The 24820-nt window shown below is 41.9% G+C and overlaps 1 protein-coding gene across 3 annotated transcripts; it reads right to left on the bottom strand.

Annotated features, from left to right (window-relative positions):
- Window positions 1-1199: 1199 nt before the first annotated feature.
- Window positions 1200-22332, bottom strand: LOC119493428 (rabphilin-3A-like). Of its 3 annotated transcripts, none has more exons than XM_037778692.1 (18): window positions 22017-22331; window positions 11406-11495; window positions 11277-11288; window positions 10997-11122; window positions 10727-10856; window positions 10466-10549; window positions 10226-10382; window positions 8289-8474; window positions 7983-8165; window positions 5953-6032; window positions 5732-5806; window positions 5182-5291; window positions 4938-5064; window positions 4788-4844; window positions 4517-4671; window positions 4338-4419; window positions 3354-3450; window positions 1200-3275 (listed from the first exon to the last, which is right to left on the bottom strand). In XM_037778692.1, the coding sequence occupies exons 2-18, from the start codon at window positions 11477-11479 to the stop codon at window positions 3145-3147; spliced, it is 1866 nt and encodes a 621-aa protein (XP_037634620.1). In that variant the 5' UTR covers window positions 11480-11495; window positions 22017-22331; the 3' UTR covers window positions 1200-3144. The 3 variants fall into 3 exon arrangements, with proteins under 3 accessions (XP_037634620.1, XP_037634621.1, XP_037634622.1); XM_037778693.1 differs by lacking the exon at window positions 22017-22331 and adding an exon at window positions 20633-20759; XM_037778694.1 differs by lacking the exon at window positions 11277-11288 and having other exon boundaries at window positions 22017-22332.
- Between the last annotated feature and the right edge of the window lie 2488 nt (window positions 22333-24820).

Genomic DNA, 24820 nt, shown 5'->3' with positions numbered 1-24820 from the left:
GTAGATTCATTATTGATAATATTGACCCCTGATTTTATTCTATGTCTAGAGAATGTTTTGTTTGGTTTCCATAAAGGTAACAGTAAAACCATAGAACATTATATTATTAATCTGATGACTCTCTTAGCTAAATTTCATATACATAAATCCAAATTTAGTAAATCTAAACATTCTTTTTTTGTATTTGAACATGAAACCAAACAATACATTAAATTGATTCTCTCCTCCGAAAATAAAAAAAGCTATTAAGACGGTAACTTTATGCAGCTCCTTTAATATATTTATCTAAATGTTTATTTTCCCTGGCTTTGAACGTGTAAACTGTTCATCCCCTGGCATCTGTTATTTTGTCTTGTTGTTCCTTTTACAGTTTTGCACATGTCTTTGTAATTGAACCTGTATGACCAGTTTGTGAAATAAAGGCAATAAAAAAAAAAAAAAAACTAAGGATGTACTGTAGGCCTAGCCTACTGTCCTGGCTGTGACTAATCTAGGTGGAGAAATATGTCTATGAGACCATGTCCTCACCTAGATTAAGAACAAAAGCTGCAGAGATGTCTTAACCTGTAATTTCCAACTGAAATTTAGGACAGACATGACCGTTAAGGTGTGGCAAAATGATGGAAATTCTGACTGAAGGGGACATATCATACTCATTTTCAGGTTCATATTTGTATTTTGGGGTTCCTACTAGAACATGTTTACATGCTTTAATGTTCAATAAAACACATTATTTTTCTCATACTGTCTGTCTGAATATACCTTGTGAGAAAAATATGGTGCACCTTTGCAAAGGTAGTTCTCAAGCTGTGGGTGATATATTCTAATGAGCCTGCATGTGACTAGGAAAGGGAGCAAAATGTGAATGGTTTGTTGAATCACGTTTTTTAATTTATGCAGCTCACAAAAAACTGACTGGGTTGTCTTATTTTACAGTTTGTGGGTTGGTAGGTGCTCCAGATACCCAAATGCATGTTCACAAGCACTGAAAAAAGTGAGTTTTACATATGTCCCCTTTAAGATATTTTTGGTGGCTATACATGTGATTTTAATAATATATGCACAACAGAGGCATTAACATAACTTACACTACTAGTGAAGTTCATTATGCAGCTCCCATCCTCTGGTTTCATCTTCTGTGATGGTCTTCACTGAAGTCATACCTCAACTGTAATAAGTCCTTACACAGAGAAGGCTTGTCAGTTTTCATTAGATTTTATTGATCTGTGTAAACTCTCTGCAAAATCTTTACATGCAAAGTTATTTGCAAACATACATGTTTTTTTTTCCAGTGCATGCACTATCTATGTACAAATACAGAGATAAACCAAGAAACATTCCACTGAACTGGCAGAATCAAGTAGAAGACAGCTATGATCTAGCTCAGAGAGAAGCCTGCTATTTTTTCTGTTTAAAAAAACTATTGATTATTTTTTTTTATGTTGATCATGATGTGAGGATTACTGTAGCGGAAGTAGCACGACATATGACAGTGTGTGATGCTACTGGTGGGTGTTTGAATCACTGTGGCTGTGCAGAGAAAACAAGACACTGGAGAGATTTGTATGTGTATGTACAGAAATATCTCAATATCTGCTACCGATAGAGTCTTTTGATGATGTGCTCGGTTGATTATCAGCATACCTGTGGATGCCATCAACCCAGTTTATTCAGATTACACCATTAGTCACCATAGTCATGCAGAATATGGCCTTGTGTATATAAAGTATTGACAGGAATGTTATGGAGAGGAAGTGTAAACATTGATGGAATTACAATAGCATTAATTTCTTACAAAGTATATATATATCTTGAACCACAAGACATTTCATGCATAGGATTTTTTGTTTTCGTCTTTATTTTTGACATTGGAATAACTTGCAAACAGCTGTATAAATTGAGGTCATTCCACTTTGTGAGGTGTGCTTTCCTTGGTTTGCTGTGATTAGTGAACAAACGCACGCTGAAGCCTTGAATGATCTGGGTGTGGCAGAAGGGGGAGAGAAGGGCCCTGCTTTGTGCGAAGGGTGTGCATCGGGGTAAACGCGGACTGCTCCAGGCACGCCGGAGTCACGAGCACAGTGCATGCAGGTAAAGCTGCACATATGACATAACCTGTTCTCTCCCTGTTAAGCGGAGGCAGCCAAATTTGTTCGGGAGATGTGTGGCCGTGTGCGTTCAATGTAAACACTACAGTAGAAAACCTCGTCAGAGTGAACCACGAGCTTCTGAAGAGCTGAGGTAGCAGGAGGAAAATCCTTTTTTCCTGCCAATTCTCACCGTAACTAAGAAATAAACTGAAAGTCTCTCTAATCACACAGTTAATACTTCTCACAAATCATAATTCCCAGCTTGAATAACTACACACAAAACTTCCTAATTTTTAACTAGGTGTGATATGATTTTAAATCACTAATTAACAGCGGCTGATGACAGATTCATCGAGCTCATGGTCCACTGACTTTATGAATCATCTGTATATCAGAAGTCTATCCTAACCTGAGCAATGTATCAGTATGTAAACATTTCTTCATGGAAATATACAATATGTTCTGGACGGTGGGCATAGTTGAGATATTTGAATGTGCAGCTGCGTGTTTTCTTATGTCTGTGGCTTGGCATGCTTATACAGTTCAAGTGTTGCACACTACAGCATGATGATATCACACGAGATATAAAGAAAGAAAAAAATACCCTGACAGGCTAATGAATTTATGAGCTCAATCGAGGTTTTTATGACTTTGAATGGGTTTTGACCGCAGACACCATAACATATTGCTTTTCTAGTTCTGTGCCAGTGCTTTTCATTTGCTTTAGCAATGTGTCAGCGCGCTATATAACATCACTGACAGCCATGACGTTCCTTGTGCAGCTGTTCGTCGACGGATGTCTTGGTTACATTAGTGAGATCTCTAATTCATTTATGCCGTGATTTGTCCCAGAGGCAGATTAAGTGTCAGCACAGGCAGAGGAATTGTTATTAATTAGGGGACAGGATACTACATGAGGGGAAGGGAAGGTGAGTGAGCCTGTGTGATGGTCAGGTAGTGAAAGAATAAATAACACAATAAAAGTGCATTAGGAGATGAATGAAAACCAAGTGGGGAAGTTTTAGCTCATGCTGTATATTCTGGCGGCGACTGGTTAATCACTAGTGACTGGAGTCTCGTTATACAAGGTGTGCCAGCGCTCGATCCTCTTGTCCTTGTTCTTCAGACACTCGTACCAGTGCTTCAGCCGCTCTCCTTTGGCAGAGATACCCAGCTGACAGCCGCCTGTCAGGAAGGAAGTGAGGTGTGAGCAGGTGACCACTGTTCTTTTATTTCATCAATGATACTTCTCAAAATATTTACCAATGTAGTCGTTGGACTTCCCAATATCATAATCCCACACGGAGATATCTAAAACCTTCTTGGCCAGTTCGCTGTGTTTGATCTCATAGCCGAATTCCTGAAAATTTGACATTAATTCATCATTTTAAAAGCAACTTTGCAACATTTTTCATACTCAAGTTGTAAGGAATATAAATTAGGGCTGTCAAAAGGTTAAAATATTTAATCCTTATTAATCACATGATTGTCCATAGTTAATCGTGATTAATCGCAAATTAATCACACATTTTTTATATGTTAAAAATATAGCTTAAAGGGAGTATTTAATACTCTCATCAACATGGGAGTGGGCAAATATGCTTGCTTTATGCAAATGTATGTATATATGTATTATTGGAAATCAATTAACAACACAAAACAATGACAGATATTGTCCAGAAACCCTCACAGGTACTGCATTTAGCATAACAAAATATGCCTAAATCATAACATGGCAAACTGCAGCCCAACAGGCAACAACAGCTGTCAGTGTGTCAGTGTGCTGACTTGACTATGACTTACCCCAAACTGCATGCGATTATCATAAAGTGGGCATGTCAGTAAAGGGGAGACTCGCGGGTACCCATAGAACCCATTTTCATTCACATATCTTGAGGTCAGAGGTCAAGGGACCCCTTTGAAAATGACCATGACAGTTTTTCCTCACCAAAATTTAGCATACATTTGGATTAAATATGCCACGGTTGGTACCAATGGATTCCTTAGGTTTTTGTAGTTTCATATGATGCCAGTACTTTCATTCTAGCTTGAAAAGTGAGCCCGCTACAACTTAGAAATCACGAGTTGTGTTAATGCGTTAAAGAAATTAGTGGCGTTAAAACGAATTTGCGTTAACACCTTATTATCGCGTTACCTTTGACAGCCCTAATATAAACACAATGATGTGATCATAATCTGGGGATTTTTTATTAATTGCAGCCCTTCACCTTGAACTCTCTTACAAACCTCATTAAACTCTGGGTTTAAAGTCCTCTTCTTGATTTGTGTTTTGCACTTGGCTTTCTTCCCCATGTCAGGTTTCAGGCATCTGCAAATTTAATACAATTGAATTCAATGCCGTTTCATCCATTTCATACAGTTTTACATTTGCAATCTATATGTACGTCTCCTCCTGCTCTACGTACATTTTGACATACGGGTCGGAGTAGCCATTAGCGTCCATTGCGGCCAGGTGAACGCAGCGCACGACACCCACGAGGAGACGGTTCTGCTGGGTGCTGTACATGAGGGAGATCAGAATCCGGCCACGCTCCTCCACATCTCCGCCTTCTTTCCCCGGCTGAAGCAGAGCAGAGGGGGGGGGAAAATAGTTCAGTAGGGTTCATGATAAGATTTGCAAGAACCTCTGGGAGGAATCTGTCACGTTCAGACATGCTTGGAAATAAAAAGCATTGCCTCATCTTCGTAGAGAGCGATGCCTCTGGCTCCCCCGGCTGTTGCAGTTCTCTTTGTCTGCGAGGATGGGGAACGAGATTACAGCAGGTCAATAAGAGATTCAGACAAGGAGAACAAAGTGTTGTTTGAATGCAATTGAGTCTCACTCACGGGGACGACTCTCTCGAGACACACGTTGAAGTTTCTCTTCTGGTTCATCTTCAGTTTCTTCAGCGCCACTCGGGTTTCCCCGATAAACTCATTATGCCCAAACTTGTCTTCATCACAGACAGACACCCTGTATAAATCAAAAAGGGGTCTAAATCATACAGACGTCTTACACCTGTAAAAGAGTCAACTAAGGCCACATTATGTTTGAACCATAAACACAGGGTGATTGAAGTGTAAAATTCACCTGAGGGTCTTACGCTGCATGTCATCCTCTGTGAGGCCATGATAGGTGAGATTCTCATTCCATGCAGGGTTACGGGTGTTTCTCAAGGTCTTTGTGCGCAGCTTGTTAGACTGTTAGATGCAGGTTAGATAAGGAGAAGGAAATGGAACTATCTCAAGGCATGTTACTGCACACATCACACACATCTGTGGTTTGTGGTGTTTTATCAGAGGGAGAATCTACTTCCGATCAAAATGTGCAAAATTTGCAACTGATTCTCCACTACAGCACAGTATAATTACACTATGCAAACAATGTACCTTCACTATACCTTTTAATTTATTTACAATGTCTTAATATCTATTTCTACATATCATCCCTATGCTGATTTTATGATTTTTGTCAATTCACACCACAAGGTGTCAGGCTTGAGCTAGCAGACAGGCCTGTCATCAAACCACGGGGATCTAAAACACCACCCTTCCCTTTTTTTGCTTTGCAGGATTTCAAAGTAATACATCTTTTAAAGGAAGTAAAAGCTTAATGTAGGAAAGATGCGTGCGTCTTTTACCTTACTAGCCCCAGGCAGCAGATGAAGTTTGACATAAGGATCTGCCAGTCCGTTTGAGTCCATGGGCTTCAGTCCCTGAGGAGAAACGCAGCGCCACGTCCATCACATCATTGCAAATAGCAGAGAGCAATTAAGCCAAAGTGCCATTCAGGAGCCTTTTAACATAAACCACTTGATTGTAATTGTCCCTTTGTGCGAGAGATCGAGGAGTGTGGTGGTACCTTTGCTTTGATGATGCTACAGTGGAGGCTGTTGCTTTCCTGTTCATAGTGCAGACTGAACTCCAGAGAGCCCAGGGTGGCTGAAAGAGACCCAGACCAGTCATTGCATTACACTACAGGGGGGGGCAGCAAATCTGCTCTTCAGTAATTAAGAGTATAAATACAGCGAGATTCTCATAATTAAACAACACTCACTTTGAGAATAGAAGTGAGAATGAGTACCAGCCTAGAACGGTCAGAAAGGATGGACAATAAGTCTTGACCCTCACTCATGAAACATTCACAGGCCTCTATTTACCTTAAGTAAACAGCACAGGAATCTCATTTGAAAGCAGGGGCATATCATATAAAAGAAATCAAATAAACACTGAAGTCTCAAAGGAAGACATTCAGGAAAATATGGTTCTGGGTAAGAAAAAAAGAGACTGAAATGCTGCCCACACAGACTTTCTTTGGAGGAGATTCATTGCTTAGCGTAGCTGTCGGGGTACAAAATGATCAAATGTCATTTTGTTAATTTTTCTTATATAACGGTTTACTTTTCTGGGCTGAGATTCAACACCAACTTGGAGCTCCAAGGACACGAAGATCTGACAAAACTAAGAGTCTACAGCCATAAAAATAAAAAGAAGCAGCACTAGGTCATCTACCTTTATCTAATCATCATATATATTTATAGTTTTGATCGGTTGTACATCAAAACACACTTCATCAGACCTCAACTAATGATGATCAAACTCTGTCATTTAAAGCAGCAGTGGGTAAAAAATGGAGCAAATAGGATTAAAAAAGTAAATTTTTATAAAATGCTCATTATATCCTGACAGTAATGCATAAAACAGGTAATCTGAAAATAAATCATGAGCCTCTGTGTCCTCCGGTGCTCCTAATGGCATCTGCAAGATTTCACAGACCGGAGGAAAACAACCAATCAGAGCTGGAGGTCGTCTCTGAGCAGCTGTCAAACGGTCAAACTAGGCAGCGCTGATCAAATATGAATTATTATTCTGTTACTGTCATGCCTATTTTTCTTTAGCTGTAAAATGAGAAAGTTTGTGAACCGGCAGTCATGTTGCCATCAGATTTTTAAAGCCTGAAAACAGAGCCAATCACGAGGTGCAGAAGTCTAGTTATCTCTCAGAGCGCTTGAATTACAATATTCTGAAAGGTTATTATGGAATTTTTGCCCAATGATGCCAAAAGTATTTTGCCTACTGCAGGTTTAAGCTGAAACAACCAGGACATTTAGATCAACAATACTGAAGAAGTTAAACCCAGCTGAGCGGAGTGAAACCAGTCAGCACCACAGGACCCAACTGTTCTCACCATCCCATCTCTATAGAGACCAGACACATGAAACCATTGCTATTTCTGCCCTGTTCACTCCCATCACAAGGGATTGGATCAAACACAAGGGGAATCTATATCCTGTTAGCCCCGTTGTATCTCAAATTATTTGCACAGCTCCATATTCCCGGACCTCAATAAAACAAATTAACACCCAATCCCCCCAGAGAGAGAATAAAGGCCGTCTGACGCTGCGGGCGCAGAACATGAATGGCATGGCACCATTCTCATCATTAAACTGGGATACATGAAAAAAAAACTATTACATAGCTTATGTATCACTATTGACTTAGTGATTCCCGTCTTCCTCTGCTTTAGTTCCTCGGATATTGATTATTGTGCTTCGATAACATATGGTGCTTATCGTTTGACGATGCTACCCAGCTTAATAGATGCTGCCAGAATGATACGTCCTGTTTGAAACGACTATTGGGCAACTTATAGATATTAATTATTACCAGCAGACTAAAAGGCAGAAATCAAGCTTGAGCACAGTATGACTAAGAATCCCTAAGGGGAACAGAGATGCTGCCAAATAGTCATCAACGCCCAAAACTACATGCTGAATGACAGAACCTTAAATGAACAGAAAGAAATCATGTCAAACTGTACATGAGGTGAGATTAAACCACACACACCGGTCACCTTACTCTACGAGAAGACTGAGCAGATGGTGTACTCACTGGCTTCATCAGAGTCATAGTCGTTGGCTTCCTCCTCCTCCTCAGCTGGGGGAGGTTGCTGTCGGGCGGGAGGAGCGCCGTAGGCGGCGGGCTGCCTCCTCTCCTCTCTCGCTGCAGGAGGCGCTCGCTGCTCTGGGGGAACAGCACCGGAGGAGTAAACCCCTCCATCTCCTGCCACTGGACCTACAACCAAATTCAATCATCTGAGACTGACACAAAATAACACCACTAGGGATGCAATGTTTGGTTAATGCTTGGGACTCTTTTTTTAATAAGGGACATGAGCAAAAGGATTGGGTTTCTCACCCTGCTGGGCCATGGGGGCCGATGCAGCAGGCTGTGGTCTGGAGCTCTGAACGGGCACCATCTTCTTCATCACCACTGGGCTGCCCTGCCCCGCCTCCTCAGGACCAGCCCCTCCTGCGGCCATGCGCCCAACTGATGGTTTAGGGGCAACAGGTGGGTAACCACCACGGCCCTGTGGCTCTGGTGCTAAAAATAAGCATGAATAGCATAATACAGTAAACACACAGACGCATACTATACATAGGGGGAGACGCGCATAATCACATCACTTCAGGCTCCTGCTGCAGTGGAATCTGTAATACTCCCTAGTGTCTCTGGATACTTTTGATGTTGCAGCTCTTTCGTTGCAAAGGCATTGACCTACATACAGTACACTACATCAAGCTGTGGCAGCCGACTACTGTACATGCGGCAGCTATATACAGTAAGTCTGCCCGTCTGCTCGAGCTATACCCCTCTCTTTTACGGGGGAATAACATTGCTCAGGTAATCACATTGAAATTATATGATGTGACCCATCTTGCCAGCACCACCTGGAGGCTCATCCCATGTCACAGCATGCACCTTCCGACAGCTTAATTGAGCTCTTCATCCCCCTCCTCGGCAACAGTGGGGCGGCACTGCCGAATTTGTGGAAGCAGATAAAAGGTTTGAAAAGAGCAATGAGAGGCGGGGTCGCAAGAAGACTCGTGTGCAGATGCTGATCTGATGAGACTGGAGCCTTGAAAAATAGTTTGAAATTGGTCTGAAATGCAAATACATTTTTGCTATATCCCTGATGTTTGTTTTGACTTGCCTAGGCCTACTTATCCGGTCCAAATTGTAATTAACAACAAGACGATATTTAAATACCATTTATGTTTCTGCAGAGATAGCATAGGAGCTGCCAATTGACTCGTGTCAGCACGTGTTGAAATAACCACAAAAGCAGGGCTAATATGAGTCTAACTAGCTTGTTAGCTTTATGAGTAGAGTACAAACTTCTAAGCACCGTGGGTCTTCCCAAATGATGAATATTGTAAAGACACGGATAGCTTAAATCGCTAAGAGCCAACGCTAGGTGGACTTGTTGAATTGACGTTTGTAGTCTATACAGTATGGCGTTCTACTGTAGCACACTATGGACAATGACAGCACGTCTTCTAGCAACACAGACCACCAGATGTCAGTCTGCTATGGGAAACGCCCACCCATAGGCTTGACGCTAGCTTAGACGTCGTTTCCATAATATGTCCAAAAAAGCTTTTTTTCCCCTTTTGGAAATATCCTATTTTTAAAAATGGAAAAATATGCACAATAGCTAGTATTTAGTTTATGTACTTAAACAAAAAGGTGAGGAGTATTTCAGTTCAACTTTAAAAAACAACAGTAAACACGAATGGAAATCTCAATAATCTCAATAATTTCTGAAATTGGTCCTTGAATTCGACGGCCGCCCGTGTTTATATTCAGATTTCACAACGAGACTTCTCTTTGAGCGGGACTTGGACACAATAACAAACAAACAAGGTAAGGAAAAATGTTTATTTCTCTGTAGGGTCCTTTCCATGTTGTTGTCAGACACTATAATAACAATCTGAGCCTGTCGGTGGCAAAAACAAGCACCTTTAATGGACATAATGTTACATTGACGCTGCTCACTTGCCGTTGCAGCTCGTTTTGCGGCGTTATCCCTCAATACTGGACCAATTTCAGAAATTGTTGTCCCCATTAGTCACTTAGACACAAAAACATGTGAAAATAGGATCCAGGTTGAAAAATACCAAAGCTACCCTGTAAAGATTTCTATTTATTGAAAAGTTGAAAACCTAAAACTTGCTGCTCAGAGGCAGCAGCCTGACTCTGACTGATGGTGATAAGGACCTGCATGCTGCCGGATGTAAAAATTCAGAATTACTGAAAAAGACTGCAGACTAAAGCTGAAGGGGCAAATCTACCTGATGGCGGTGGCTGGGTTACACCCTGCCTGGGCTCAGCGGCTGGCGGCCCCTCGGTCTCTGCTGCTGCCTCCTGGGCTTTAGATAAAGGCATGGGCGATGGCAGGAAATGCTTCGGAAAACCTTTGAAGAACCAGGCACCAGACCTCTTCCACACCTGAGAAAAACATATGTATGTGTTATAGGCTTACCAACAGACAACTGAATTATCTTATTTGTCCACTGATGTAAAGCACTCACCTCTCGTTGTTCTCTGCAGATCTTGCATAGCCACACGGCGCGTGGCCGACTGCTACACTGTGTACCGCACTTGGTACACATGTTCTACACGACAGGAGAAAATTAAGATTTCCAGCTGCTCACCATTTACGATGTTATTACAAATGCACAGCTCATAGCGCATGACCTATTGTGTATTCTGGACGTTTGTGTGAATTTGCAGCAGGGGGACAGTTTTTTTTTTTTTTTTGTCTTATAATAATTGGCTGACTCATTACCTACCTTTTTGCAGTCCTCACACACCACTGAGCTGACCCCGGGTGAACCCAGCTGCTCTCCACACAGCAAACAGCGGGACTGTCCATCCCCGCACACGGTCTTCTTCATGTCGTCCAGGCGGTTTATCAAGCGCCTGCAGCAGCACAGGGTGAAATCTTACTTAAAATGTCACCGTTAATCATCCCAGGTCCAAAATGTATGCGTGTCATCAGTCTCTTTTTGTTTTTATATGCACACATCGGAGAAACCGCCGCATGCTTTACGACCTCTCACCCAATTCTCTCCTGCTCCATGGCCTCCATTTTCTCAGCACGAGCGATCACACTGTTTATGATCTCTTTCTCTTCATCTGTCAGGTCTGGACCAGGACCAGGGCCCGGCTGCGTGTTCCAGTTGCCCCTGTCGGCAAAACATAATCTCCAGTTGAGTTTACACTGCCTCTGATGATTTTACTAAATGATATCCAATCACACATTTGCAACACATGCTTTCTGAACCGTTACAGAGCAGATGTACACGACGCAGATAAGAGAGGTGGGGTTTGTCTACTTACTGCTCGTTATCACTGTGGCACAGATCACACATCAGAGGGACGCAGGTGAAACAAAGAGAGTACAGTGAAGGGTTGATAGACTCATAGGGAAGGTTTACAATATGAAAATGTTCTGACAATCGTGCTTACCCAGCATGTACGGTCCTCTGCCTGTCGTTGGACTGCCAGCGATCCGAGCCGCTGCTCATCACCGTGTCCGTCATGCTGCACTATCACAGTCTGCAGGAGGACAGACAGAAAGACAGGGATGAAACAATCTCAAACTAATGCCGCGAAAAGCTGCCAACTCTGTATTAAGAGCTCTTAATTTGGGTGGGAATCAATTTTTTTTTTGCGTCCAAGTTCTGTGTGTTGAGTCCACACTTTTAGCTCCCTTCTATCCTTATCTCATGCTTATGCAGCACTGACTTTAACTGCCACCATGGGCTACTCTCTCATCAAGAAGGATATTGCGTACAAATTTGTGAGCCACAACAGTGCTGACCTTGAATTGGCGAGTCACCAGATACACTTCCTTTAATTGCCACATGGTGATGCAGGGTTAAATAATAGGCAGCGAATGATGACCTCACATTATCATGAGCCAAACAAATAAATCAATTAAAGTTAATCACTTTTTCCCCCTTCATCTACTTGCTTCCTGTGAATTTAAGCCTGAAATAGCAACAAAATATCAGCTACCAATGGCAATGTAAGCACATTTCCTGCCAGATTTACAGCCTAGTCAGTACCATCTCCTCTTGCCAAGCCTGTTTTATCAGATTATTTTCTACAGACGTATTCAAGCAAGTAAATGGACGCAGGAAAACATTGCAAAGAAATAACACAAACACAACGGATCTGTTAAATACAAGCCTAAACTATGCTTAACAGGGGTAGTGAACAAAGCAAGCGCTCCATTTACATCAGTGTACATGAGTGAAAGGACGCTGAAGTGGGTGGTGTCATTTCTTCCAGTTTGTGACTCCACACATATCAAAGAAACAGATGGTTCCATAGCAGGAGTGGCTCAATTATGCCACGATACAGAAGTGGGAGGAAGAGGTACTGACAAGGATGACTAAGACTCTTTTTGTCTCCGGCGTTTCTGATTGTTCACGGTGTGTCGGTTGAAGCTGAGATTTGTTATCCAAAGTGATGTCTGTGTATTTACAGTTCTTCTGCTGCTTCACTGGGGATGCTGATGGGGCTGGATGTGTGGTCAGGTGTTATTATCGGGAGGGCTATAAAATCTGTAGGGAAGTTACTGTCACTCCGTGTGGTGAAATCGGGACTGGATTGTTTACAGGATGTCTGTGTCATCAGTGTTTGAAGCACATGATGACAGGAGATAAACTTCTACAGTGGTTTGTGCACTCAGCCCAGCACTAATGATGACGGGGGAAAAACAGTGAGCTGTCAACTGTTTGAATTTCTCACAAAGCCCTTATCCATTGTGACACACCAGCAATGTGATTTAATCGCAGAGTGACATGGTAAAGACGATACAAAGACGTCAACAGAAATCACTGAGGCGAGTGCCCGTGGGCAAGTCTGCTCAGTGTGTGTGTGTGAGTTTGTTGAGTTTGTTCCGGCTGCTTCAAACCTCTTCAAGCCAGACAACACATGAAGTGTCGCTGCGGCAGCCACAGGCCGGAGGACACAGCAGTGTATGTCCTGAGGGGAAGTACCAGCAGTCAGAGAAGCTCCAAAAAAAAAAGAGCAACAAGATGATCTAAAAGCCTCTCTGGAGCCTCAAATGTCCAGAATTATGATGGTGCAGGATGAGGGGAGTGCAGGTACGGTATTGAAAGAGATACAGTAAGGAATGCATAAGGATAAGGCTAGAAGGAAAATCAATAAATTCCACTTGTCCTCAGCTTTTCACAGCACTATAGAAGCTTGGAGAAAGTGAAAGAGGGAGCGAAAAGGGAGGGGTGCGCCGCCGCCTGTCTCCCTCATTCAACTGCTCGTTTTTATGCTGCGTAACGTCGGGCTACATACCTTTTGAGCTCTAATCTGTTGCTGCACTGCCTGTGGGATTCACAGAATATAACAACAAATTCGCTGTGCTATCAATAGACACTCTGGGTGTGTGCTCGCTTTCCCCTCTGATGCTGCTGCATCCAGCCAACAGTGGCAACACAGTCTTCAGGGAGCATTTGTCGGTTTCCACTTCTTAACAGCAGTGTGACGGTTCAGACATCACTCTGACTGTACACATACATCATATATACACACAGAGGCTCTCGAGCGCGGCCCTCCTTCACTTGCCAAAATGAATTATCCCACTTTTGTCTTAACATGATTGTCCTGGAGAGGTGGATGGAGGGAGACAGATGGGAGGAGGCAGTCAGGCTCGGGCTGGGTAATCACCGACTCAGACAAGTCAGAGCTCTCTCCCTCTCCACGGCGCTGAGGATAGATGTTACGGCATTACAGAAGTGGACTTTTTTGCCAAGGTGACAGTCCAATTAGCACGAAGGAGATAGTCGGAAGGATCGTATGCACACACTTTTCTCATAAAGAGCTGTCAGTATAGGCTTTGATGCTTCAGTTGGTTTCACCTACTGTGCTGTCAGAGAGGGTTTTACATCTCAAAACGTATTCAAAAATGTATCTGAGGCCAATTATAATGGGCTGTCTCGACCAAAATGTCATATTGAGCCTTGTTATTCATCAGATCTGACATCACCGTGGCCCTCAGGCGATCATCGTCTATGCTCTTGAGGTTATAAATGCGACTAATCTGCGTCATCTGTGACTCTGACTTGGTGCAACATTCATCTCATACGTGTTTTCCTCCAATATAAAATGACTCAGTCAGGTGGTGGATTCTTCTCTGGGGAGCATCAGATAATTTCCTGTGGGTTTTTTTTTTTCCAAAATGTCATGACGTGACGATGTTTTCAGATGGTGGCGGTCCGCAAAAGTGGTGCCAAGAACTGTGAAGCAAACACACAACAGTGTCTACATATACACCGGGGCATGGATAGTATCGGATCATCGTGTGTGAGATGACAACAGGAAAGACCGGAGGGAGAGCATCGACTCGAGCTAGTCATCTGCTCGATCATCATAAGTCATCCACCCAGCAGGATCTCTCCTGAGTAGGGTTTCATATGGGGGTGGAGAGGACCAATTTAGAAAGCTGCATCTCCTCCTCAAGGCCCGAGAGGATAGTCAATACAGATCTGCATCTGTACGTCTTCAGGGATGTATGCATGCACAGCCCCCGGAGCGCACCCTACACATTTTGAGTCCATTTTTAGAAACACAGCCATGCATTATTCTCCTTGGATACTTGAAGAGAAATGCTCAGCATGAGTAACTTCTTTTAATATGCACAGATTAATGTTGTTATGTGACTTTCGATAGCAGGTGTATGACTCATTACTGCAGAGCATATGACTAGAAAAGAAGTAGACTGGAATAAAAGCACCTTCCTATGGCCGACAGCCCGACATTTTTTTTCAAGATTCTGGTACTTGCTAGTGGAAACAAGAGCAGAGCGAGTGACAACGAGGCAGCGGGACATTGATGGATTGATCCAACATGGATCATTATGGATACAGCAATGAGAGCTTCGGGGGTGTAGTGGATAGAGGGAACAGAGTCATCTCCTTTGTACTGAGATCAGCAAAAAATAATGCGTAAAAGAAAGGTTTTAATAGTTAAATGTAGCCCTGGGGGCACCTGGTAGCATGTAACATTAGTGCTGAATCCTTGCTGCAGCAGCCCAGGTTGGAGTGTGCCCCAGGGCTCTTTGCTGCATGTCATCCCCTCTCTCTATCCCCTGCCTTTCCTGTCTCTCTCTCTATCAAAATAAAGCAGAAATGCCCAAAAATCTTTTTTTTAAAGTATCCATAAAAGCAATTATTACTGTATTCAACACTAGAGGAAGGACAATCCCTAAATAAAAGGGGTGTGACTTCGTTGACTCCACATGCATGTTACAACATATTATTTTACATCCTGCTTGGTGTCCTATTTGTCAACGTATTGAATACACTGACACTGAAACAAGACGTGGTACTGCACTTGAATTCCAGGGCAACAACTCCCTCGCCATCCTCCAAGAAGGACATTTCTAAAAATGGGTTAATGAGAATCGGAGATCAATGCAAAGTCCCACAATTGGTTTCACTTTAATCTATCTTTCATCAGGCCTCCATTCGTATTTCCGTGCCACGGGCTAAAACTTACTTACGTATAATGGGTGTCGCATTAAAGCTCTGCTGTAGCCACCGACAAATCATCCGCAAACAATCCTTACTACCGTTGACCAATGCAGCTTAGATCAGCACTTTCCTCCTAAACATTTTCTAAGGTGCTGATGCTAAGTAGATGTCAGAGTTGATATTCAACTCAGCAAAGCATTTCCACCCTACCAATGATTTAGTAATCCTGCTGAAACCATACACATTTTATTTCAGGTTGCTGTGGGCATTAATGTTTCATCAGCTGTAACACACTGTGCTTTTTCCTATTAAAGATCCAATAACCCCTGCAACCCATGCACAATGTTTCACAGTGCTGCCAGAAACTAGCTCAGCTATAATATTTTAATATTTTAAACTTAGCCATTACTGGACTAATACTGCCTTGTGTGACTTCATATTCATAATTTATCGTGTTGTGAAACACAGTTACACCAAGCAACAGTAAAATGATTCATCTTTCCAAAAAATAATTGTTATTGTAAAGCATGGATGTTTGGTATAAAATGATATTATGTCTCCTTCTCTTGTTATTATAATGCGAATGATTTAAAGGTAGGGTTGGTATTGTTATATTTGTTGAAATTCTCATTATATTATAATTATAATTATATTCTGACATCAATCAATATATCAAATGCTCGGGCAAAAAAAAAAAGAAAAGAATCTGGTTAGCTACTTTCATCGGAAAAGAGTTGCCTGGGCTTTTTGGTTGGATAATCTTTATAATCTAGTTTACTCTTGCTAGAGTCTCAGCATTACCGACCCTAGCTTTAAGAACTGTGAAATGAAGTACATACTGCAAATTCTCATCTTAAAGGTGCTCTATATGATATTCAGAGCATTAATATAGCAGCAAACGAGTATTTGATATGAAAGAGATAGATGAGTAATGTCTACCTGAGCAGAGAATAAAGTCACTCTCCCTCTGTGTGTGTTGTAATCCGAGTTTCTCCTTGCTTTGTTGACATAGGCAGGCTGCCTGCGTCTATGCCGTGCCTTTTAGTACACGCTGTGCACTGCTCTCTTACGACGGTTACAGCTGATAACGCCATCTCGACCGACGGCGCTGTCGCAGAAGCGTAGCACCCACACTGCGGGGTCTCTCCCTTGGTTAACACTGGGTGCGCTCCTTGTCATACAGCCGGGGGTCAATCCAGCGAGAAGTGATGATGAGCGGCGAGGGAGGAGCATACCACTTAAACAAAGCGTGGATCTGTCAGAGCGATCAAAGTTTATTGTGTCATTAATCGTTGACAAGATAAAGATGTCGCAGAGAAAAAAATTATACCACCTGAACTGCTGTATGGTATTCGCTCATTCAGCTGTAATAGCATAATGTATTGTACTCCGCTATTTAGGGCTAAGACTGTAATCACAATATACCCAAATACCCTGTCTGTATTAGGCATGTGGTCGAGGTAGGCGTGCACGCCGCTTTCACCGACTGAATTAAGCGGGGCATCTGGAATATGCACTGGCTGAGATGCCTTTTGAATGGTGGGCAGGCGTTATCTCGATCAGCAGTGTTGCCCTGTTGAAAGCTGTGCGGAGGCAATAGAAACGCTCCCAATCTCACATTTAGCACCTTTAAATGTTAAAACTGCAAAACCAAAATCTAAATAGATGGGTTAAAGAAGAGAAGGAAACTATATACGTATTTCATTTCACCCTAATTTTTCTTCCTCTACCATCTGGCCTGGCACTAACTCAGATTGTTTTATGTATTATGAAAAAGAACACAGCCTGAGATCCTCAGACCGGAGAATCTTGGCCGGTCTACAGTTTCGACTCAAGTCCTGTGGTGATCTGGGACATCATGCCGGAGCATTTTTTTTTTCTCATTTAAATCTCTTCTTCACTCACGTCTATAAATACAGACTTGATTGAGATCCAATCAGAAGTCAAATTTACCAATATAAAAATCTTTGGGACAGAGGGAAGGCAATTATATATATATATAAACTCGTGAATTATAAGCATAGGGCTTGTATGAGTGAGAATTTAATGCCAAAAGAGATAACTAGAACTACTGCCTCACGGTTGTATGCCTCCTCCAACCAGTCAAGTTGCAGTTTACATCCATGTCTGTCCAAAATGTCATCACCTCATCATTTTATCCTGTCAGACATTTGTGTGAAATTGTCATAATTAGCATATGAATTCTTGAGTTAATACCAAAAATGTGTTTTGTGAGGTCACAGTGACCTTTGACCTATGATAACCAAAATCTAATCACTTCATACTAGTCCAAGTGGATGTTTGTGCTAAATTTGAAGAAATTCCCTCCAGGCATTCCTGAGATATCGCGAAGAATGGACTGAACGTACATGCATACGTACAGATGTATGGACGTAGCCTACGGACTGACAGATGGACGGACAACTCGAAAACATAATGCCTCCGTCGCGGATTCATAAAAACTTACATCTACTCATGGAAAATGATGTGTCTAAGTAGTAAGTAGCCCATTATGTTATTGTTGAGTTATGAGTCATCTACAGACCTTCACTAAAACGTAAAAAAACATGAACTAGTTGACGATACCTTGACTCACACGTAGGCTACATGTCATCAAAAACACATTCTGTGGTGACACGTGGGCTGCTGGCAGGTGGCTCTAACGTCGAAAAGAAATTCAAGGTCTGTGCAGACAGTTTTCATAGATAATCTTATAACTGGTATACCACCACACAGCTAACTGGGCCATAAAAGCAACTAGTATACTATGGATGATTGATGATGATGATGATTGGATGAGTACACCCAACCTAAAGGGTTATGAGTGCTAATTGGCTTTCTAACGAATGGATTGTCACGAACATTTTTCATTTGGTAAACTAACCAACCAACTCCTCTCAGTATTGAGCTGCTGATGTCTAATGCTCACGCACCGGGCACGCAGGGCGAGTGGGGGAGACGAGGTAGGAAGGACCAAAAGAACACGAGATAGCCACCCACTCCCGGTTGCATGGCACAACTCCATCCATCCCCCATAAGGGGACTGCCAACACACTGAGGCCTGGAACTGGGCAGGATTGTAAAGCACTGCACCAAGAAGCCCTCCGCTGCAGGACGAAAACATCACTCAGCATTTCTTAATTATTTACAACTCCCACCCACCCTTGCTTTTCACTCTGTACTCTTTAAGGCGTTAGTGTAACCCGGTCCCTATATCAGGCATTATGCACAGAGCAGTGGATTTGAAGGAGAAAAAAAAAACATCACAGAGCTGCAGACAGATTTAGAATAACTCTATTTCGGAAAACAGGATGTTTGTCGGTCTTTTAGGTCTGTGGCGTCGACAAATCGTCCATGTTTTCAGTCAGACGGTGGCGTTGACAGGGACCATCTGTGGAACCACCTGTGAGCGCTCTTCTCCACTCAGATGCGAGAGTTGCAGAAATACACACTCTTGGCAGGCATGGCTCTCTGGGTCCCGCATCGCTGGAGGACAAACAGGAAAGACCATCCACTGACCAACAAGCCACCGTGCTGTCATCCTGCTATCGCTGTTGGCCCTATCCGACACACTTCAACGGGGAGGGGCGTGGGGGGGGGGGCTGTGTTTTTCATTCTTAAATCAACACACTGAAGCAGTCCATATCCTATAAGTCTCATTTGCCCGTAATCAGCCTCAAATTTAGATGTAATTCAGAGACTTCTTTTGTCCGGTCCTTATTTTAGAACCACGGGAGTAACCGGCTATCGGACATGGAGCACTCAATTAACCGCAATCCAGCAAGAGCCTGCAGTATGGCTCAAATTTGCTTGGTGATTCATCCCAGTATGCCCCAGAGGTAAGAGGTGGGACTTTGAGAACTGGCTGCTGATGCATTGGCCAGTCATGCTCCTTCAATTTCCTCCCCATCTTATCTCGGGGAAACAAGTACAACCAGAAAGGGCTATTAAATCAGCGCAGTAAAGGTCTGTTGTATAGAGGCGCTATGCGTCTGTATTTCCTACTAACCAGAAGTGACCTGCAGCTGGTGGTCTGCTGAGATATGGTTCTTAACATATAAGTTATAGATCTCCCATCAATCCCCTCAGTGTGACGGCTATGATTCGGTCTCTTTGTTGCTCTGCTTTCAAGATCTGGCACGGTTCAGCATGAGGGATATCTGACCCTCCCTCTTGTCCCACAAGCAAACTAGCAGGTACAATGCCCTTGGGTGCTTTTTAGCGGATCTCTGTTGGCAAACAAGAGCTTGTTCGAGCCTGGAAACATTGCAACGCTAACAATAAGCTTTGGCCCAACTTCTGAGACAAAAAAAAACCCTGTTAGGAAGCTCGGCTATGTGATTTGAAATGCAAAGTTTGTTTATTTAGACGTCACTCTGAGCCTCTGGGGCGAGAGCATCACTGCAGCTATATGTATAGAGGTGATTCTAATCAGCTGAATGTAAGCGTCGGAGATTATAAATGGTAGTGGACAGAAAGGTTGCTTATAGATGGGCCGGTGCTTATAGATTCGACCACAGCCCCGAATCTGTTTTGTTTTTTTAACTGCTCGCTCTCTCGGGGGAACTTTGCTTAAAGGCCACATTAATTACAAGTGTCTTTTCCAATATGCCACAATGTTTAGGCAGATCTAATCACCAGTTTCAGAGAGGGCGGTGAATCGATTCTCATCCACCGCTCTGATGAGAATTTGAAGATGAAGCCACTCCCTTCTGAAGCCTCGGCCACAAACGGCAGAATAATCTCTCTCGCGGAGCAAATTTAAAAATATGCTCAAAAACAGGGCACAGAAAACCGACACGTATTTAGAGTAAAACGTGATTTGGGTCCTGAGCTCCGTATATGGATTGTGAAGAGCACAGAGGAACATAGAGTCATGCACCTTTACCAACTGTGGCCATGGTAACGGCAAGATCAGAAGACGAGAATGATTAAAAGCTCTGTGTGTGCATGTGTGTGTCCACCAGGCTATGTCTTTGTAGGAGACTAATACCTGTGCCAAATTTCAAAGCCCATGCAGCAGAACGGGAATGGATCATCTCTCGTATCGATAAAACGTGGCTGCAATTTGTCAGAGATGATGCATTTTGCTAGGATGGATGAAAAGACAGCATGGTTAGAGAGGAAGACATGGGATTATGGGTACTACAGTCGCCCTCAGCTTTAAATTATGCAGTTAGCGTGCAGAGCACTTACTTCATTCCTCCATCTTTTTTCACCTTTTCCCTCAACACCCATGTTTCCTAGTGCTCCCCATCTCTCGTTTGCTCTTGTTTCCTGTGATGTATGCTAAGACACAGTTTTCCCCTTTTCTCTCTCTTGCCTGATTCCAGTCTTTCTCTAGAGAGAAAACAGTGGGCTGGCAGAGAAATACAGAGAGAGAGGGGGTACCAGCAGAAGGGTGTCGTCCAATCACTACTGTGGCTGCTCATGTGAGAGGAGGCAGCTGCAGATATCTCTCAGACCGTTCATTCAGTCTTTTCTCTCCCCTCCCCCATTTAATCCCCATGCTTCAGGTCTGTAGGAGGAGTTGGAGATGGTGGAACCAGCTGAGAGGCAGCTTCTTTTTTTTTTCTGTCCTCCTTCCATATTAACACCAGAAGCAATTTGGTCCAATAAGTCCGTTTACAACACTGACTCTGACCCCACTAAGTGTGATAACCCTACAGGGTGCAGGGTGAGATAACATCCCAACAAGTAGGCGACTGAATCACCTGTCCTGTGGCACAGCTGGAGTTGAGAGCTGCCATGCCCAGCACATCAGCATCTGGAGGGGATGTTTTCCTCCCAGTCTGCAGGCACATCATAAAGCCCCACTCCTAAAAAATCCTGCAGCAACGCCCAGGGACCGCAACCACACAATCTCCCACATGACTTACCCAGGTCTGTTTTCCTATTTCCCCATCAGATCTACAACGAAGGAAGCACCCGTGTTGCAGGAGTGCCAGCAGTCTCGTTTTAATGAACCTTAAGGGGGGGATTTAGTAAAAGCCCATCGAGCCACACCGAGAGTCATATTCATCGGCCATTCATGAATAAACTACTAGCACATAATCACAACACCAAAAGCATGCTGGAGTAAATCAATGCAACAATTCAAAAACACCTCTGGCATGAATGACAGGAGCATTTCTGCTGCAGAGCAATGTTTTTTTCAGTGAGGTATTTTTTTTCCCCCTAAAACAAAGGAATCAATCAAAAGTCCATTTGCATAATAAATTGCACCTCACATAAGGTTAATGAGCAGCAGCAGCTCCATGCACACTGAGTTGCACTGCACACACAAATGTTCCCTTCTTTTATTCAAATTCAAATGACTCAGTAAGTAACAGGCTCGTAAAGACAATGGTGTTAATAAATACAGGCAATAAAATGTGTTCTCTCATAAGAAATCATCTCCAGCCCCCTCCTCTCCCTCTCTCTCTCTCTCTTGTGAATGAAATGCTGCATTCATTCAACTTGTAAATGGGAAATTCTAACGCACTGAGTCACTATCCAAACGCAATAACCCTCACAGGGATTTTAAGGTTAAGGATGCAATGTTTGCAAATGCTTCGAAGGAGATGATATTATAGCTTACCTGAGAATCCAGCCCTGCTCTCTTCTCTCTCTTCTCTCCTCTCTCCTCTCCTCTCCTCTCTCTCAGGGAGCTGTCAGAGGAATGATGCGGACTAAATGTCTGTGCAGCGCCTGCTGGATACGAGCAGAGAGTCAGTCATTGCGCATGGTGCCTGTCACCAAAACCTGTGCTTTTTTTTTTCTTGTTGTTTTTTTTTTTGCCTGGAGGAGTTGTCTGTTGCAGCCTGGAGGCACAGCGGATCTCCACAATGCGTGGGGGAACTCGTATTGTAGCCTGCGTGGTAGATGGAAAGCCCTTGGTACCCTGGGAAGGAAACCCCTGGATCTGAAGTGATGAACACTGATGCTTATAAGTGGGCAGTCATCACCTGATCCGATTGTCTCTCTAACAAGCGCATAGTGTCTAAATGTGTTTCATCATACCATGCAAACAATCCCTATTGAGTCATTTTTTTTCATAAGATTATGTAGAGCTATTGGCTGTGGAGATTTGTAAATGCCATTTATGGCAATTTAACATCAGAATCAGAATCAGTGTTTATTGCCAGGTGTAAAAGGTATACACTAGGAATTTGCTTTGGTTTTGTTGGTGCAAATAAGCAGTATAATAACAAAAGTATAGATAAAAACGTTAGAATAAAATAAGAATAAAAAAAAATGAAAGTCTACCAATATACAATATAAGCTATAAACAAAAATAAACATGATATAAACAGATATTACAAATATTGTTGTTTGCAAACAATCAATACATACACATTACAATAATATATTATTGTTGTTCAAAGTTTTACTGGCATATGAATGCATATGTTTTATGATATTTTCTACTTATTTTTTCTTTTTCAATATTTTAAGAAATATTCTACAATTTGGCAGCAAACACATATAGGCCCACATACCTTTATGTTTCCTATACAATGATAACATTTTGCTGGCAATTCCCTTCCAGTAATATGAGTTGGGTTAATATATTGTTATGTTGCAATTATTTAATTTCCCCCAAAATAACCACTGATATTCTATGCAGCCCTATTGAATCATTTTTTCATAAGATTATGTAGCCTATATTGGCTGTGGTGATTTGTAAATACCATTTATGGCAATTTAACATACACACTACAATAATATATTATTGTTGTTCAAAGTTTTATTGGCATATGAATGCATATGTTTTATGATATTTTCATCTCCTTTTTTCTTTTTCAATAATTTAAGAAATATTTTACTATTTGGCAGCAAACACATATATGCCTACATCTTTATATTTCCTGCATGATAACATTTTGCACTTTCCTTCCAGTAACATGCGTTGGGTTAATATATTGTTTTGTTGCAAATGATTTCATTTCCCAAAAAGAACCACTGATATTCTAACATCAGTGTCTCAATCATGAGAGCATACCTCTCATATCTCCACTTTGATTCTTACTGTGCAGACATTGCGCCATCTAATGGATTGAGTGTTCATTGCACAAAAGAAAGGATGACATGCGCACATTTTGCTTTATTACATCATATATATTTCTGTGTAATATGAGTGGAATCGGTAGATAAAATGCAAACAACACGCTCACTGTCAAAATAATTAGGATTATATATCATTATAGGCAGAGTTTGTAGCTATAGTTATACTGTATGGTTGCCACACCTACACACACAGGAAAAGACTACAGGCGAAGCAAGATGTTAATCCCCTTCTTACTTCCGTATTCGCGTAACGAGCACCCAATACGCATGCGTAGCACGAATTAGCTGCTGCAAGTCAAATGTGGATAGCTAACCTGTTAGTTACTTATAGTTATTAAGTATTTATGATGATTTCGACTGTTGTAAAATAGTGCAAACTTTTTTTTTTTATTGAGAAATTGACATTACAATATGGCATCGTACAGAACAGTCCACAACTACAAGGGAACAAACAAGTCTGGAAATTGGCATACAGTGCATAAGAGTGTGGATGAAGAGAGAGAAAAACAAAACAAACAAACAAACAAACTAAAGTAAGGGAATGTGGGAATAGTGCTAATAAATATATGTATATAAATATGTAAAATTATACATGAAAATAATGATAAATTAAATTAAGGGCTAAAGGGCTGTACCTGCAATTCATATTATTCTGTTACACTAAGAAGTTTTAATGCATTTTTGTTTTATATAAGAAATAAACTCAGAATGAAACACATTAAACCTATAGGTTTCACTTTCATATACTTGGATTTGTGGAAATAACATTTTCCAAGAATGAGAATGTTATTCACCAGAAAGTCATCTTTGTTATTGTCCATGACAAGTCCATAAACAATGTCCTTTTGAGAGAAGTTTCCCAGATGAGAAACTTTTGGGAAAAGCCAGTCATGTATATCAGAAGCCATAAAGCTCCAGAATACATACAATGAAAAAATAAATGATCAGTAGTTTCCGTATCATCACAAGGTCCTTAACTAACATTGAAAGCTTTATAGCATAATTTTTCTTCGTATGTTTCAGACATGAAAAGTAAAAACACAGTTCCTTATGAAAAACATGTAGATTTCAGGAATCTATTTTTTTTATGTATAAAAAACTTTCCAAGAATGATTATGGAATTGATTGCAAGGTCATGTAATGGGATCTTTCACAATTGTACCAAATATAACATTTTTCTTTGTTGGATTAGAAAAAATTACAAATTTAGTGGTCAACCAATAATGCAAATCATCCCAGAAAGCATTAGCAAAAATAGTGCAAACTAACAGGGAGGAAGTGGAAGGATTGGGTTGTATTATGGGGTGGTGAACTATCTTGTTAATGTATCTTCTT

Source organism: Sebastes umbrosus, chromosome 8 (genome assembly GCF_015220745.1).
Source record: "Sebastes umbrosus isolate fSebUmb1 chromosome 8, fSebUmb1.pri, whole genome shotgun sequence".
NCBI lineage: Eukaryota > Metazoa > Chordata > Actinopteri > Perciformes > Sebastidae > Sebastes > Sebastes umbrosus.
Note: the sequence above shows the minus strand (reverse complement) of the source record. Positions and strands in the feature narration are given on the sequence as shown.